Source organism: Thalassophryne amazonica, chromosome 10 (genome assembly GCF_902500255.1).
Source record: "Thalassophryne amazonica chromosome 10, fThaAma1.1, whole genome shotgun sequence".
In the NCBI taxonomy this organism is placed as follows: Eukaryota; Metazoa; Chordata; class Actinopteri; order Batrachoidiformes; family Batrachoididae; genus Thalassophryne; species Thalassophryne amazonica.
Window position 1 is genome coordinate 44,033,343 of NC_047112.1, and position 17,416 is coordinate 44,050,758.

Genomic DNA, 17,416 nt, shown 5'->3' on the forward strand with positions numbered 1-17,416 from the left:
GAGACCAAACGGAGGTGTTCCTTTGTCTCGCTCCATCAGCAAATCGGTCGTGATGCGCGAAGCCTCCGCTCTGCTTTCCATGACAAAATCTCTTGTTAAAGTGAATCTGCCGGAAAATGGTTGATGTCCAGCTCTTGTGATAACCAGAGAAAGTGCACACGACGGTCCCGGCTCCACAGAGCCATCCGTTTAGAAATGATCCGGTGGTTTGTGGCTCTCGATGGCGGCATGGAGCGCGGCGCGCCGAGCGTCCTTAAAGCCGTCCTTAAAGCTGTAGTAACACTCCTTATTCTCTGTGAAGCCCGTAAAATTTTCACCAAAAGCCAGATAAATTTTTCAAATGGTTTCCAGCTGCCAGTCTCTAACAGTTTCTGAAAAATTCTGATGGAAAAAAAAGCCCAAATCATTCCGCCATTCCTGACAATGAAAATCCGCAGAGAGGGTGGACCACTCCTCACTCAAAGCCTGTTCACAGGCGAATGACGCAACCGACAGGCGTGGAAAAACTCACGCATGCGCACGAGGGTTCAAGCTTGTCTGACGCAATCACACGTGATTCAAATCCATATGGTTTTTGAAAAAAAATAATAAGGTCGGATACTTTTCTAATAGACCTCGTATAGCTACTTCACATGTCTTCACAACTCTTTGGGGGAGGGGGTGATTTTAAATTTTTTGATTGCGTTAATAAGGCTTTCTGTGTGGCTAATTGTATGAATGACCCATCCAATAAGTGTGTTCTACTGTATTTCCACTGAGTAAGATTTCAATATTGTCATTTATTATTAGCGTTGTTAGCACAAATTAGCATGTATGGACAGCTTACTGAGGCTATCAACACTGTTACTACATGGATACTGAGGAAATATGCTGGTTACTGGTTATAATGTACAATACCCACTCCTAAGCCACCAGTGTGTATTTGTTTCTGTCTGACACAATGTCCAATGAATTTTAAACCCTCTAACATCTCTGTTGGTGGCAGAGTATCAACTTGTCCCCTCATGGATTAATCCATATAAACTTTTTGGATGCTTAAGCACCTTTCAAGACATTTTAAATGCTAACACATATTTAAAAAGTGATCACAGTGTGTTACCAATCAGTTTGTAAATGATAACCATGCAAATAAATAAAGCGATACCTGTGGAGCACAATCTGTTCGAACATCTAGATGACTTAACAGCCACTAATATTTTCCTGCAGATCCTGTTATTGAGGTTTATTTTTGAGATTTTTCTGTTCAGATCCAAAATCATTCTGATTATTAATGGGATGTAGCTAATGAGATTTTAATCAACTCACAGTGCGTGATCCACAATGCTGTAGAGGCCCTTTCGGGATGCACCCGTCACATCATGGCCGGCAGGATACTCGCCGATTTTATTTTTTTGTTTACAACTTTTATTGTGATAGGTATTGTCCTGCTGTGCTTCATTTGTTCATGATGCAAAAGCAGATGTTCACACATTCCCCTTTGCCCAACAGTAAACTCACCTCCACACTCCCCAAACTACTGCCTCTTGCACTCTACAAGGATTGTTATTCAAGTGCTGCAAAACTATTCTGTTAATTCAAATTCAGAGTGATGTCTGTTGGGAGAATATTTTATGTACTATTCCAGATATACACTATATGTATTTCATTGTTCATAATCATAATCAATGCCTGTTGTTCTACAGTCAAGCCCATAAGCAGTTTCTCATAATGAAAATGTGAAATTTCAGTCACAGTTTGCCTGAAAGCACATGGGAGAGTTAAGCCTCAACTTGACCTGTTTCCTGTAAAGGTTTCACAATTTCCACAACCACACCCACAGAAGACACAACTCCTTCCGAGTTGGATGTCTTGGTGGCTTCCCTCATTTTTCTTCCTAACTTGGGTTTGGGTTTTGAATTTACAATCATTTTGAATGCGACGATAACACATATATATTGTTTGTCCAGTTATTTATGGGCTCTGAAAAGAGAGGAACTCTGTATATGAATGGTTGCAATTGCTAAATGTTTAATGAGATATTTTTGTTAATCCCCTTGAATTAAAGTGGAAAAGTCTATGAATACAGCTTGATGTTTTTGATTGTAGCTGCATTGTGGTGGTGCACAGAGGTGGTGCACAATTACCAAAACTGTGTCACTGACCATGTGTTACAGATCTAGTTGTACTGTTATATTAAGAATACTTTAAAATGGACTTTGTTGAAATAGCAGTGATGGATAAATAACTGCATTTTGTTAAACCTCATGTGCCTTCTCGTGCCCTGTGATCACATTATGAAAATTTGCTCTGTGTTCCCTGGGTTAAAAAGAAGTCAGCAAGTTTGAAACTGTGCTCCAACACTGTGGAACAGTTTCCCGTTTGACATTCGAAATTAAAAGTTATTTATGTTCTTCAGGTTATCACTAGTTTTATTGTTGGTCTGAACCACTGTTTTATTATGTTAAGCACTTTGAATTGGTTTGTGTCAAAAGTGCTATTTAAATAAATTTATTATTTATTATATTATATATAATTGTGAAAGCTCAGAGCAAACCTGGATGCTCTGTAAATTGTGTCAGTTTTGTTCATGTAACCCATATTGCCTGAATAAAAAGGTATACCACTGTACTGCATGTAACACTGAGCATACAGTACACAACTCCAAGTTCATTTGTCATATTAAAAAAGAGCAGGATGATGCATGACACACATGCAAAATCACATTATGTGTATGGGTGAATCACTGCAGTGTAAATAAGCATGGATTAAAAACTCATTGCCTTCTAAATTTGAATCAATTCCTACATTATTGATTTCAACAAAATCAATAAATCAAGGAACAGCTATTTTTGGTTAATACATGCAGAGCACAGTTAATAAGATTTATCTCAGCTGCATAAATCTTGTGAAAGCTTTCCAGGTGACGGTGATTTCACGAAACATAAATGCACGCTAATTAATAGACATTTAAGCATTTTATTTTTAAAATCTGGCAACATGCGCCTGTTATGAGACAGAACGCTTAAGCAAGGAATTTACAAATGGATCCAGCACTGATGCCACTGGGAACAACTGACGCTTTCAAGCAGAAAATCTCAGACAAATCACAATTTACCAACTAATGAAACCACTCAAGATTATCCCCCATCCGCCTGTGCCCACTGTCCTCGGAGCTGCGGTACTTACACAAGCATCGCCTGCACTCAGAGGAGCAGCTTTGGCTTAAGTCACATTTTCACTGAACAGGCTGTATTCCTAAATATGAGGGGAGAAAAAAAATCTTCTGGTACTGGCAGGCGTTGAGCCTTTGATGTAAGAAGTTATCCCTGAAACAATGCTCATTCAACAAAATGCTGTCATGGAAACAATTCAGTACTCAGATGGGTTCATCTCAGAGAAAACAAAGAGGACTGTTTGGTGCACTTACCTTCTGTGGAGTGTACTTGGGCTAACGTGATGATGAACCAGCACAGGGTGTGTAGTTTCCATAGGGAACATGCCATGGCGCCTGGTGCTGATGGTCTGTGACAGGGTGCTTTTCTGACTAACAGGTTCTCATTAAAGACGTCCAAGCCAACTGGTTTCAGAGTCGTTCATTGTTGATCCTCCCACCTGTGGGAGCAGACCGACAGAGCTGTTTAGTTCATGGCTGCAACAAATTTCACTTGCATGTTCTGTCCTTTACTTTACAGAGGATTTCAGACTCACACCTGGAATTTCATCGACACGGCACCGGCATTTTCAGAGCCCGAAAAGACTACTTTTTGAAAACAGATCCCAGAGTGGATAAATCTGAAAAAGCTGGCTTTGTGTTTTCGTCGGAACAGCCTATATAGAAGTTTTTTGAAACAATGATGTCATAGCCACACCTCTCTACACCCATCCGCTCATAATGAATGACATTGTTTTGTTAAATTATCAACAAGCCAACTAACAATTTTTTGTCTTGGTGGATCCTTCATGGAATTTATTTAGCAGAATGTGGGAGAGCTGAACGAGGGCTGTAGGGTGAATGCTGATCATGAATAAATGGAGCACTGTGGTGTTAAATAAAATTGCAGAAAGGACTTTCACCTTTTAAAATAAATTATTTTTTCTTATAGAGTACTCTGACTCAGGCTGAGAAATGCACCCTGAGCAGACAAACAGTGGGACTTCTTTAAAAATGCTGTGTTTATTCATAAGCAATTTCCATGATAAGGAATTCAAGTATTTCCAGATGTTGTTGTCAAAAACAAGGTAGGCTTATGTGGACAACAGTTTTCAGCAGGCTGCGATGATGAATCCAGCTGAAAGGATGCAACAAGTCAGAAAAGACTTCATATTTACTCTATGTGCCACTTTGTAAAGTTGTAGCTTCTGCTGCTACATTGATTAGCTCCTTACACCGGTTATGTGCATGATCCATGTTAGGTTGACTATTTTTTTTTTTGTGGAAGCATTACAGTGCCACATACAGGCCTGGCATATGTACTACAGCATTTAAGGCAGTTTGAGCATTTTCATGTGAGATATTTCTTGAAAGGGTGCCATGTTTACAGAACACTTTTTGAAAACGACAGAAAAATATTGTATAGGGAATGTTCCATTTCCATGTGAATAAGGCCTTAAAGTGACCAATTCACCTTGGAAGTGGGGAGGAAGCTGGATTACCCGGAGGAAACCCATGCAAACACTGGGAAAACATGCAAATTCCACGTAGAAAAGACCAGGCTGGAGGAAAACCTGGAACCTTTGAGCTGTGAGGCAACAGTGCTACCACCAAGCCATTGTGCTGCCCTGAAACTAGAACATTCAGAGTGATATTGATTGAAAATTGATAAAAACCTGGTGGTTGTGTTTTAGTTCTTAAAAATACATTCATCTTCATTGTTGTTGTTATTATTATTATTATATGCAAAAATGCCTTTAAAGTATTTATTAAAATGGGGTGGGGGAGAAGGTCTTCTGACTCTTTTCCCTTCTGAATATGGGCCTGTAGCAGGAAGAAAACAGATGATGAGAAAAACTAATGAATGTGAAACCTGGTACCTAATTAACCAATAACAAGCAGATCACATGTGCCATCCATCAGAAACACACTTGGTGCATATTTGAAGCAAATTAGAGTAAAAATGTGCCGGGATGCAGCAGGAGCCATCAGCAAGCAGAGGTGGCTGTTAGAACTTCACTGCGTTTAGGAAGTGAACTGAGATAGAAAGCACACTGATCCATGTGACTCATGGTTAATTTAACTGAAATTGATCAATTGAAAAAAAAAATGCATTGTTGGGGGAGCCAATTCTGATCACCAAATCTGCACACCCCTACTTGTAGCCAAAAGCCCATACAGTCCACAGAGTTAAAATATGAAAAATATTGAAGTATGAAATGCTAAACACATACACAAACCAGTAAAATAAGCCTAAAAAGTCAATAATCCTGTGAAAGGAAAATCACTTAATGGCAGCCGAACACTCGCCATTTCTGAGGGCAGGGTGACAGCAGAGCTGCCATCAAGATAACATCCACTCTTTGCAATCTCCCCTGATGTTCAGCACTCTTCCTTATGTAACAATGATAATTTCCATGATAATTTCCATTTTCTGTGCTTAAAAGGGTCACATTATGCATCTTCAGCAAGCTAATATAAAAACTCAGGTGTTTTAAAAAGTCAAAACACATACTCTGAGGCTGTATGTACTCTGTAACACATTGGATGAATAGATACATAAAGGAGATCATCCCATCCAGTTTTTAACATGGTAGCTCCAAAACAATAAATCCTAATGTAATTCTCGAAAACACAAATCTGTGTATATATGTTAGTCACAATTACCGCATTTTGTGGCATGTTGTCTTTTTTTTTCTTACTACCAGTTGCTTGGGAGGTTGTGACGCTTATACTCCAGTGCAATTTAGATTCCGAAAAATCATCCACTCATTACTACTAATAATGATAATACTAATATAAGGCTTTCCAAAAAATCAAAAGACAAAACAAAATAAACCCATATAATAATAAAAAGACTAAATGTCCATGATGAAAGTGCATGACAACAATACACTCCAGTGCGACTTATACTCCGATGTAGAGGGCTGCATTGGGTTTGAGTCCCGCCAGGTCCTGCGGAACCCAACGCAAATGTTGCAGGAGTGAGCGGTCAGAACCTCACTGCGTGTGGGACCGAGTGGCTAAAAATAAACACTGTGGGAACATAAGTGACAAGATGACTCAGTCAACAAAGGAGAATAGTGTAAAGTATGCGTGTCCACGTGCTACTTTCATCTTAAATAATTTAACAGGAGCAGAGGACATTACAGGAGTGAACAGAGAGAGACATTGTCTCTCTCTGTGTTACAGCGCAGTGAGTTATAAGGGCATGCAGTAACTGAACTGTCACATGAAACTGTCTTTAAACTGAAAACAACCAAATAGTAACGCTATTACGAGTAATAGTGATTTTCATTTCATTTCATCAAGGATTTTGATTAGACTCCTGAACACTGGCTGAGGATTTTGTCTTTGTTTTTAACCTTGATTCTGTGATTGTCATTTAGCATATACTTATGTAAATGTTATGTTTGTGTTTTTATGGTTGGCCAGGGGGTCTACAATGAATTGCCCTTTAAGGGACTAATAAAGTATTCTGATTCTGATTTCAGGAATATAATTTTGAGAGATGGTCTACTTGGATGGTTGCCATCCTTTGGTCTAAGGTTTGTATCTTAGATCAGTGGATGGCAACCGCCCAGGTAGACCATCTCTCTGCCTAGGTGCTTGGCATCCAGGACCCAGGGTGGTTCTGTGGTGTTGTGAATGTTGCGAAGTGAGGAATTAGCACATGCTCCCAGATATGACTTGATTTGAAGCTATAAGAGCTTTCTAGTAATGCACTTAACCATACTTCATTTTATAGACCAACACACCCACATGAGCACAAATGGTATTGTTATTGTAGTACATGGGTGCAGGGTGTAAAAATAGCTACTGTGTCATGTGAAAATTAGCAATGATACATGCATTGGGCTTTGCACTGCTTTACACTTGGTATATGATTGGGCCCAAGGTTTGGTGGCTACAAAGGCCACTGCTGCTTGTTAAAGTTTGAAAAGAAAAATACCCCCTGACACGGAGCTCATGCTGTAAATTCATGTGTCCATGTTAATGTACCTGTTACTTGAAATGGAAAGGTGGTATAAATGAAGCAGTAAAATGAAGCAGTAAAATCATAAGGCGCTCTGAAATTGGTCAAAGGAGCCAAACAAAACTACAAAGATGGCCACAGCCATATCCAAAGTGTAGACAAATAATTGATTTTTTTGGCTAATAATCAATTATTTTCCAGAAAATTGTTGCAGTTTGGCCAGGAATATCTGGAAAGCTTTCATCACTCTTGTAAAAGTCCTATATATATATATATATATATATATATATATATATATATATATATATATATATATATATATATATATATATATATATATATATATATATATATATATTTGCAAATATGAGCTCTTCATTGCAACTAAGTACATTATTATGTAGTGTTGCAATATCTTATTATTTTGTAATGAGAAATAAAGTATTTCATTCAAGTCTAAGAATCAGAGATGTGACTGATAAGCACACAGAGTTGTTTGCTGTTGCATCCCTACAGGGATAGCACCATCCTCATGTGGATTCAAACTGGGTAAATGTTTTTACAGCAACTGGATTCTCAGTCCTGCCGCCAAGCCCTGTTAGAAGATCAATCTATTGTGCATGTACTGTGGATGAAATGAAACCAGAGTGCCACAAGGACACCCACAGAGACACTTGGAGAACACACAAACCCCACACAGAAAAGAATTTGACTTTAGCGGAACAAAACCCACAAACCCTTGCTGTGAGGCAAGAGTGCTAACCACTGCTTCACCATTCTGCCCATGAAATGAATACAAAGCTGAATGAATCTTAAACCAGTTGAATCCGAGTATTTGCTTTGCACAGGATGGCACATCACTCAAGAACATTAAAGGATTATTAACTGAATGTGAAGTCTGTATGGGGAAATATCAGACCGACGTGTTGCAAAAAACACGGAGCTCTGATATTCCCGTACAGACTGCGCAAGTGAGGTTAATAATATGTTTATTATACGAGGTCTGTTAGAAAAGTATCAGACCTTTTTATTTTTTGCAAAAACCTGATGGATTTGAATCACGTGTGCTTCCATGAGCCAACCTTGAACCTTCGTGCGCATGCGTGAACTTTTTCACGCCTGTCGATTGCGTCATTTCCTGGTAAGCAGCCTTTGTGTGGGATGTGTGCAGCGTGCTCGGCGGATTTTCATTTCAAGGAAAAAGACGGAACGACTGGAGCAGCGCCGCATCAAATTTTGCCAGAAACTGGGCGACAGTCAGGTGGAAACCATTCGGATGATTCAGACGACTTTCAGTGACGATGCTTTGGGCATCACACAGATTAAGGAGTGGTACAACCGGTTTAAAGACGTTCACACAACGGTGGAGAGCGAGCCACGCTCCGGTCGGCCATCAACACGCTGAAATGACCAGTTCATTTCCAAAGTGAACGCTGTGGTGATGCGGGACTGTTGTGTGACTATCCGAGAAATTGCGGAAGAGGTGGACATCAGCACTTTCTCGGTACATTCCACTGTGACAGAAGATTTGGCCATGAAAAGAGTGATGGTGAAATTCATGTTGCTGCTGACGGCAGCGCAAAAGCGCCACCGTGTTGGAAGTCTCACAGGACATGCTGTGACATGCCCACCTCTTCCACAATTTCTCGGATAGTCACACGACTGGAAAGTCACCGAAAGCCGTCTGAATCATCCGAATGGTTTCCACCTGGCTGTCGCCCAGTTTCTGGCAAAATTTGATGCGGCGCTACTGCAGTCGTTCCATCATTTTCCTTGAAATGAAAATCTGCCGAGCACACTGCACATGACCTCACAAAAGGCTGCTTACCAGAGAATGATGCAATCGACAGGCGTGAAAAAATTCACGCATGCGCACGAAGGTTCATGGTTTGCTCATGCAAGCACACGTGATTCAAATCCATCAGGTTTTTGCAAAAAATAAAAAGGTCCCATGCTTTTCTAACGGACCTCGTATGGCTTATATCAGTGATTCTCAACCGAGGTGAATTATTTATTTTATCCACAAAGCATAAAATGACTCAGAATCTGACATCAAACATGCTGCAGCCACGCTCTCGTCTTAAGGCGGGACAATAACAAGGAGGCTGACGGCCGATTAAAACAGTGCCGTCTTCTTCAAAAGCCGTCTAAAATGCGGAGCTGTCGGTGTGTGTGTCTGTGCCTGTGCCTGTGTGTGTGTGTGTGCGCGCGCGGAGTTAACAGGCTGCAGACTGCGAGGGAGGGGGTGGGTGAGGGAGATTCCTGAATGCAGGCGCGACATGTTCAGTGCACAGCGAGCGCGGAGCAGAGAGAGGATTTTAACCCGAGTGAACGTTAACAAAACGGAAACGTGAAGCTGCCTTTACTTCTCTCTGAACTTTCTCTAAAGGTGTGATTCTGCCGTTACCGTCCTGTTCACACCATGTGCGCGTCGTATGCTGAATTTATGAGATCATGAGATGAAATAAATGGTCAAATATCTTTAAAAACATATTTAAAAAATGAGAATATATGAATGAACTGAGCCACAAAAAAAACAATGTTCAGACGCAGAGATCACAAAAAGCAGGTGAGAACTCTGAACTTTAACAGCTGTTATTTTCCAAAGGTATTTATTTGTTCAATCTTGAGCTTAATGCAGTGTTTAAGTACAAAACGTGACTGATGAGGAGAAACAATTTCAGAAATGCAACAGAAACAACCACAAATCAGAAAAGGTTGGGACTGTATGTAAAATGAAGATAAAAATAAAAATGTTGCACCATTCCCAGTTTCTCCACTCACAGAAACCAAACGTTCTTCCAGAGTTGTGTAATTATACTACAATAGTAGAATATAAAGAAGGGGAAAAAAGAGAAAAAAATAGACAATATATTTGTCAATCGCAATTATTTGTCTGACAATTAATCATCTCCAGAAATTCCTAATCGTGACAGCCCTACTTGAGATCAGAGCGTAAAATGCTTGAGGATTTTTGAAATGCGGTGTTTTCTGTATCGATTTTCTACTGCAATAATTGGGTTTTGCACAAAACCAGAGGTAATACCATTATAATATTATTTTGGTTGGTGGTGTGCCGCAGGATTTTGTAAATATAAAAAGGGTGCCGCGGCTCAAAAAGGTTGAAAATCACTGACTTATATATATATATATATATATATATATATATATATATATATATATATATATATATATATATATATATATATATATATATAAACACTAAGGGTGTAACAATACATGTATTTGTATTGAACAGTTTCTGTACGGGATGTTCGGGGCAGTACAAGGCTGTGCACGGGTGAGTTCGCGTTGCGTGTGTTTACTGTCATTTCTGAGATATAGAGCACACCTGAATATTAGCCACACCCAACAATTTTAAAAAGAAAAAAGTAATTGTACATAAAGAAGCCACACTTGTCTATAAGCCGCAGGTCTCCACGTTGTAACTTGAGATACTTACACAGCAAGATGTTAGACAGAAAGATTTTTTAACTTTTAATTAAATATGTACCGTAAATGCTTTTTTCCCTGAAGTGTTACACGTAAATATTGACGCGCACGTCATCCAGCGTGCATACACGTGTCCCTGCTCCAGACGGAGAACTAAGTAATTTTATAACTTTTTCTTGAGATTTCATCGTGTGTGCAGCCAGGATCACATGGAGGCTGTGGTAAATGAGACGTTATTGAGGCGCTGTGACTTTTTTGACTTGCGGCAAGACAGAGAACCGGTGGGGAAGGGGGGGGGGGGGGGGACTCAGCTTAGCGAACTGATCTGGCTGCGCAACGTGCCCGCAGAGTGACTTTTCTTCACTAAAATGAACAGGTAAAACCTTATATTTACACTGTGTGTGTGTGAATTCACACCGCATGAGGACCGCAGCTTTCAGGAAATCATTTGACAGTATCAACTGACATATTTGTTGTTTATTTGAGAACATTTTATTGAACTTATTACCAGGCGGCACTTTGCAATTATTTTATTTTCCTGTTTGTATGATTTTACAATAAACTGTTGGTTTAAACAACAAGCAAATTTAGGTTTTGCATTTTGTTCCCATACTGGACCGAAAATGAACTGAACCATGACCTCAAAACCGAGGTACATATTGAACCGTGATTTTTGTGTATTGTTACACTTCTAATAAACACGCAAACTTACAGTGTCACCAGAAAATGAAAGCTGCTGACAGCTCGTAGTCCAACTTGTTCCCTTCACCTCCTTGAACAACTTGCTAACAGATTGTCCGGTTGTTAGCTGGTAAGCTTTCAATCGGTGTGTTTTTTCCAGATGCTGTTTAGATATGTATGGAGTACGTTCATGTCCAACTTGCTTTTTCTAATCACATTTTGGGCTTCTGGTTTGTAAAGAAAATACGTGTTTCAGACTGACTGTCATGGAAACCGGTCTGATATGGGAAAATATCCCATCATGTAGCGTTGCAGCCATGTATTAATTCTGCGTATCATCTTTAAGGTCTGTTTACAGTAGTTTGCATCCATCAACATATCATACAGAGGGCATGAACTATTAGACACCAAGACTTGTGTTTTAGAGAACTTTTGGTTGCAATCTTCTAGCAATGATAGTTAGACCGCTGTCCTGCCCCGAAAGCAAGCTAGGAGGCAAACAAAGTGGGTGCAAAATTTAGGCTGATAGGCGGTATATGTAGGCTACAGAATGACACACAAAACCTTAACTGCCAAATCTTTCCATCGCACATCCACAATCCCTGGCCAACAAAATAGAAGAGCTGGGGCTTATCATACCTGCACACAAAACATACAAGACTCTTGCATTTGATTATTAAATGTGATGCAACTCAATGATTCTGGAAGCAGGACTTTGATAAGGGCAGACAAATAGGGCTTTGTCTATACACAAACAATAACTGGTGCACAATCATAAATGTCACTGATAACCATTGATCTTTGGACTCGGAATGTCCATCCATAAAATGTCATCCCTTTTATATGCTGCAAGAATAAATAATTGACCACACCTTGTAGTGAAAGTAACTGTTCTGTGTGTTGCATCTGTTTGATAACAGTCAGTTATGGCATAACTAAATCCTGATTCTCATTTGCATGCATGGTAACTGTGGTTTCATTCGGCCACAGCATGAAATTAAGTCAAGAAGGATCATGGGAAATCTAGATGCTATTGCTACTGGATGAACATGATCTATATGAATTCAGTTGATTTCACACATATAACTGTACATAAATCTAACTACATCTAAAGGTAACTACATCTAAAATAAGTGAATAAAGCTAGCTGAAAATAAATTCAACAAATATTTTCTGCATATATAGCTAAAAGGAAGTTAAATGCATTTAATACTACCTGGGAATAAAGTTAAATGACAATAAAAGATAAGCAAATAAAGCAAATTGTATGCTAATCTGAAAATAACTGAATATAAAGCTATTTGAACATAAAACTAGCTAAAGCTATTTGAATGCTAAGGAAATCTGAAATGAAAATAGAATGTATCTGCAGGAAAAGCTAAATATAAACTGGACTGTTAAAGACTGCAGTCTTTAGATGAAATATAAAGCTAAGTGTAAGTAAACTTAATCTAAACTGTGTAAGATATGATCCTAAAACTAGCTAAATAATGGTTTTAATGATGAATACGTTAAACATTTTTTTAAGCTTGCATAGCATTAAAGGCTCGGGTGAGCGAAGATAAACTTTATTGATCTCACAGTGGAGAAATTCACATGTTACTTCACCTCTTAAAAAACACACAACATGGGTGTGAGTAGAGGAAAATGTGCATCAGACAGCATGCATCAGCGTGCAGTAGTGTGAAGCTACTGCAAGATTAAATTAGACAAATTCTACTTTCCATTTCAAAATAAAAACAATCAAGAGCAAAACTTACAAATGGTTCTCAACAAAGGATCAAGTAACAATTCCAATTTTCCATAGACAGCCTTGACACATTATGTTTTATTTATTTTCTTTGGGGAATGCTTGACTTTAGAACAAAATACATTTGCTATTGAGTGAGTGGGATACTTTATGACTCGACACACACCCTGCCCTCCCAAGCAGGCCTTCACCAAAGAAACAACTAAAACAACATGACGGGCCAAATGGTCACTTTTCTCTGTTTTCACTAACTTCAAACTTATCTTTGCAGCCATTTCTCTGGCCACCCCCCTGCTTCATTGCCACCTCTCTTCAAAGCAGGGTTCCTCTCTCCCCACCTCATCCATACCTGTCGCTCTAGCATTTGCATGTTTGCTTGTTTGTTTTTGCTTTGTTTTGCTACAAAAGCAAATGGCCTCCTCCCTGTCATGAATCCAGTGTCGGGGCTGCGTCGGGTGAAACCAAATGCCTACCTGCACGCCCAGACGTGTTTTGCACCGCTAACTGCTCCCTTTTGTCTGCCTGTTTACATTGCAGGACTCGGCACGGTCCTCTCGCTCCTGTGAACCATTAGCACATGCGCTGTGGGATACCGCATCACTCTGGCAACGAGGCACATAGGACCCTATTAGAAAGAGTTTTCTTTTTGCTTCTTCTTTTTAGTCGATTTAAAAACAACATTTCATGTTGTTTTGCTGTCTGCACTGTGCAGCTCTTTTCTAAGAATCAAGGGACTGAATGTTATCCTTCAGACTAGCAGCAAAAAAAAAAATAAATAAAAAAAGACAATGAGGATTTCCATTTGTACAGTCAGAGCTGCACAAATCAGCTTCGGCTGGATCCTCCACGCTGGAGAATCTTCCCGGCCTACAGGGCCTTTGATCTGATTTGTCGGAGTTCTCAGATGCTGAAATAATTCCTCGTCGTGAAAATTTGGAGCGCACACACACACACACACACACACATATTAACTAACAAAGTTATAATTAAGCCTGCCATGATCATCTCATTGCGTATGACATTATGCCTCACCTGAGACATCTCATTTTAGAGTCATTTAAAAAAAGGTTAACAGGAGCACAGTACATTCAGCCACTGTGTAGTTTCAATGGAATAATTTGCACTTGTGACTGAACAAATGAAAGTCAATCATAGACACCAAACATATCCAACAAAACCTTAAGCCCTGCTTTATTTCTGGTAGATCAGTGCACATGGCATCAATTAAATTTAACAGATAAGTGGTTATGTATAATCAGCCTATGTACGCTCACGGCTCATGCAGTATAAATGAGCTCATAAGCAGATTGTGCTCACAATAACGCTCTGTGGTGAGGATATACCCTAAGCTTAAGGCTCTTTCTGCTTACACACTAAGATTAGAAGTTACACTTTTTGTCCACTTTGTAAAAAGAAAATACCTTTCCAAATCCCTATGGATCAAGATACATGAATGATTCAGCAACTATAATTTTTAATTCTGGAATAATTCAGTTCGATGCAATCCATTTTTTGTTTAATGTATGCATTCTTTTTCTGTGATAAATCGGAATAAGCTAAAAATGGCATTGCTTATCTTAATACACCAGGAGCCTTCTTCAGGTTTTTGTTACTGTGCAGAAACCATTGGCACTGCCTCCACTCACCTTTTGTTCACCAATGGGGGCAGCACCACATACTGTACCTGCACCCGCAGCAGAGAAGAAGCCCAGAAGAAGAAGATGCTTAGCTTGACAGAGCATAAATATCACGGTATTAAACTGTGAACTGAACGTCAAGTTTAAACTGGTACATTTATCCATTATTTTACCTGCCACTAGCAAACATGTTGATTTTGGCTTTACTTTGAAAAGTTAATATTCCTGTGACCAAGCAACAAATCTCACATTTTGTATTTCAGTTTGAGAAAATTATCAAACGTGTCTGGGAAATCACTGATGGCTCTGGCTGCAGGTGGCATTCTGACGTGCACTTTGAGTGTGAGCAGGACTTGTAGTCCATGGGCCAAGAAGGTTTATGGTACCACTTAAGGTGGCAAACCAACGCTTACAGTCCAGATTCAGTATACCATGGTCTGCACAAATATGTATGATGGCCATCTCTGGGTGGCAGCTATAAATGGTAAATGGACTGCATTTATATAGCGCTTTTCCATCTGCATCAGATACTCAAAACACTTTACAAATAATGCCTCACATTCACCCTGATGTGAGGGTGCTGCCATACAAGGTACTCACTACACACAGGGAGCAATAGGGGATTAAAGACCTTGCCTTAGTGATTTTCCAGTCAGGCTAGGATTTGAACCGAGGATCTTCTAGTCTCAAGCCCAATGCCTTAACCACTAGACCATCACCTCCCCTATAGCTAGACAGAGAACAATGAAGGGTTAAACAGGGGTCAAAATTCAATCATCCTCCAATCACTCTGAAAAGTATACTGCATTATTTCTCTGAGCATAATGATTCTAAACAGTATAGTTTGGGTCATCTGTGACTGAATGTTATGGAGTTGATATTTAGTAAAAAGTTGCACCAGTTTTGGTAAAACGTGATGCAAATTGTTGATTGAGCAAATAAATAATGAACAGTTTGCACCATCTGTTATGCTTGGTGTGGCCAAGTGGTTAGTGTGCTTGTTTCTAGTGTGGAAGTTTCTCAGTTAAAGACCACCCCTGCCCATTCTCTGTGTAATGTGGAGTTGTGTCAGGAAGTGCATCTGGCGTAAAACTTGTGTCAGATCAATATGCACATGTCGCGGCTTGCTCTGCGTTGTGTTGTGATTGACTCTTCCCACTCACTCCCCTCGGGACACAAACTCACATTCTCCAGTATGGGAGATTGACGCTCTGACCAGTTGGTCAAAACTCGGGCTCTGGTCTGAGGGTCAGAGAATCCTTTGAGTGTCAGGGGAGTGAGGCCTATTGACTACCATTTGCACAGCGACTCCTGCAGGCCTCCATCACACACATCCACCTCAGATCTGCTGTGGTGACTCTGAGTGAAACAAGGGAGACGTCCAAGGGATTTACTGGCTTGCACCATTTGCTTAGCGATCACTTTGTGGGCTATCATATGTCAGAGAATTCAATGGACGTCAACCTTGTTTGAGCTTTACTTTGAAGACCAAACATTCAACACATTTACATTATTACCTGAGGTGACCTGAATCTGATGTTTTCAAACTTTGTTGGTTTTATGTATTTAGTCTATTTATGGGCTTCATCTTGACATTTGTGTAGGAATGGGGATCGAGAACCATTTCCAGTTGAAAACCAGTTTTCAATTTTTCACTTCACTGGAATTCTATGACTCACATATTCCACTATATTTTTCTGACAATTCAATGTTGCAAAAACTCATGGGTCATTCAACAGTAAAAGAATAAAAGAAATGGACAGTTTAATTTGTTTACCTGATTAAAACCTTCCTCTATACAGCTATCTGTCTTTTCTCCTTGTTAACAATAACAGCATCCATTTTGTCTTAGTTACAGAGGCAGGCAGTAAAAGTTGAAAATTTTAAACTTGTGCTGCCTCGTACTGCTGGTAAAAACAATACTATTGTAGTCCAGGAAGGAAAAGAATATTTTCGTGCAAATGAAATGAACCTCCAAATTGTCAACATGCCACATCTACAAACCAACCAATGTCAAGTATCAGGAGACACAACTGACATAGATAATGACCACAGATGGGTAGTAATGGAATACATATGTGTAACTGGGATTACATGATCAGATTATATGTGCTGACATATATATATATATCAGCACAATCTGACCAGATTCTTTAGTTATTTATTTTCTATATTTGCTCATTTCAATTAAGTGCCAAAGATGAGCTACAGCCTATCCCAGAAGTCAGTGGATGAGAGGCCAGGTATACCCTGGTCATGGTATTCCAGCCCCTTGCAGACTAGATTACATTGAAAAAAATGTATGATGAGATTATAATTACACCGTCAAGGATTTTTGATTATTAAAATTTGGTACTTTTAAAATTATGAAACTTTCTTAATGATCCCACACTTAAAACTCATCAACAAGAAGTGAATGAGAAGAGGTTTATCTATATAGTCACTAGCGATCAATTATCAACTAATAATCTGGCTTGTTGTTTTTCAGACTAGTAGTGACTTTTGCAAATAGAAGAAGAAAATATCTGCAATATGTGAGACTCAAGGACAAGTCCGACCACTCAACTTGAAGAAACAGCTTTTGATTCCTGGAAATATTCATTTAAATTTGTGTGTCGCGAGAGCATGAGTGTTGTGCAACTTGTGTAAAATCTTTAGAGAAATAAAAGGCACTTTTCAGACAACTGAAACAGATATGTTTGGAATACTTTGATTTAATTCATAATTTGTTAAGAGATGAAGAGGAAAAAAAGACTGTGTGGTTGTGTCCATTTTTTGTAAGAAGAATT

At 39.3% G+C, this 17,416-nt stretch overlaps 1 protein-coding gene across 1 annotated transcript in view; it reads right to left on the reverse strand.

The window, feature by feature from the left end:
* Positions 1-17,416, reverse strand: part of adgrl2a (adhesion G protein-coupled receptor L2a) — a 323,047-nt gene that overhangs the window by 262,773 nt on the left and 42,858 nt on the right. The window contains 1 exon segment of the mRNA XM_034179941.1: positions 3,407-3,591. Coding sequence (XP_034035832.1) covers positions 3,407-3,482 — 76 coding nt within the window. The 5' untranslated portion in view covers positions 3,483-3,591.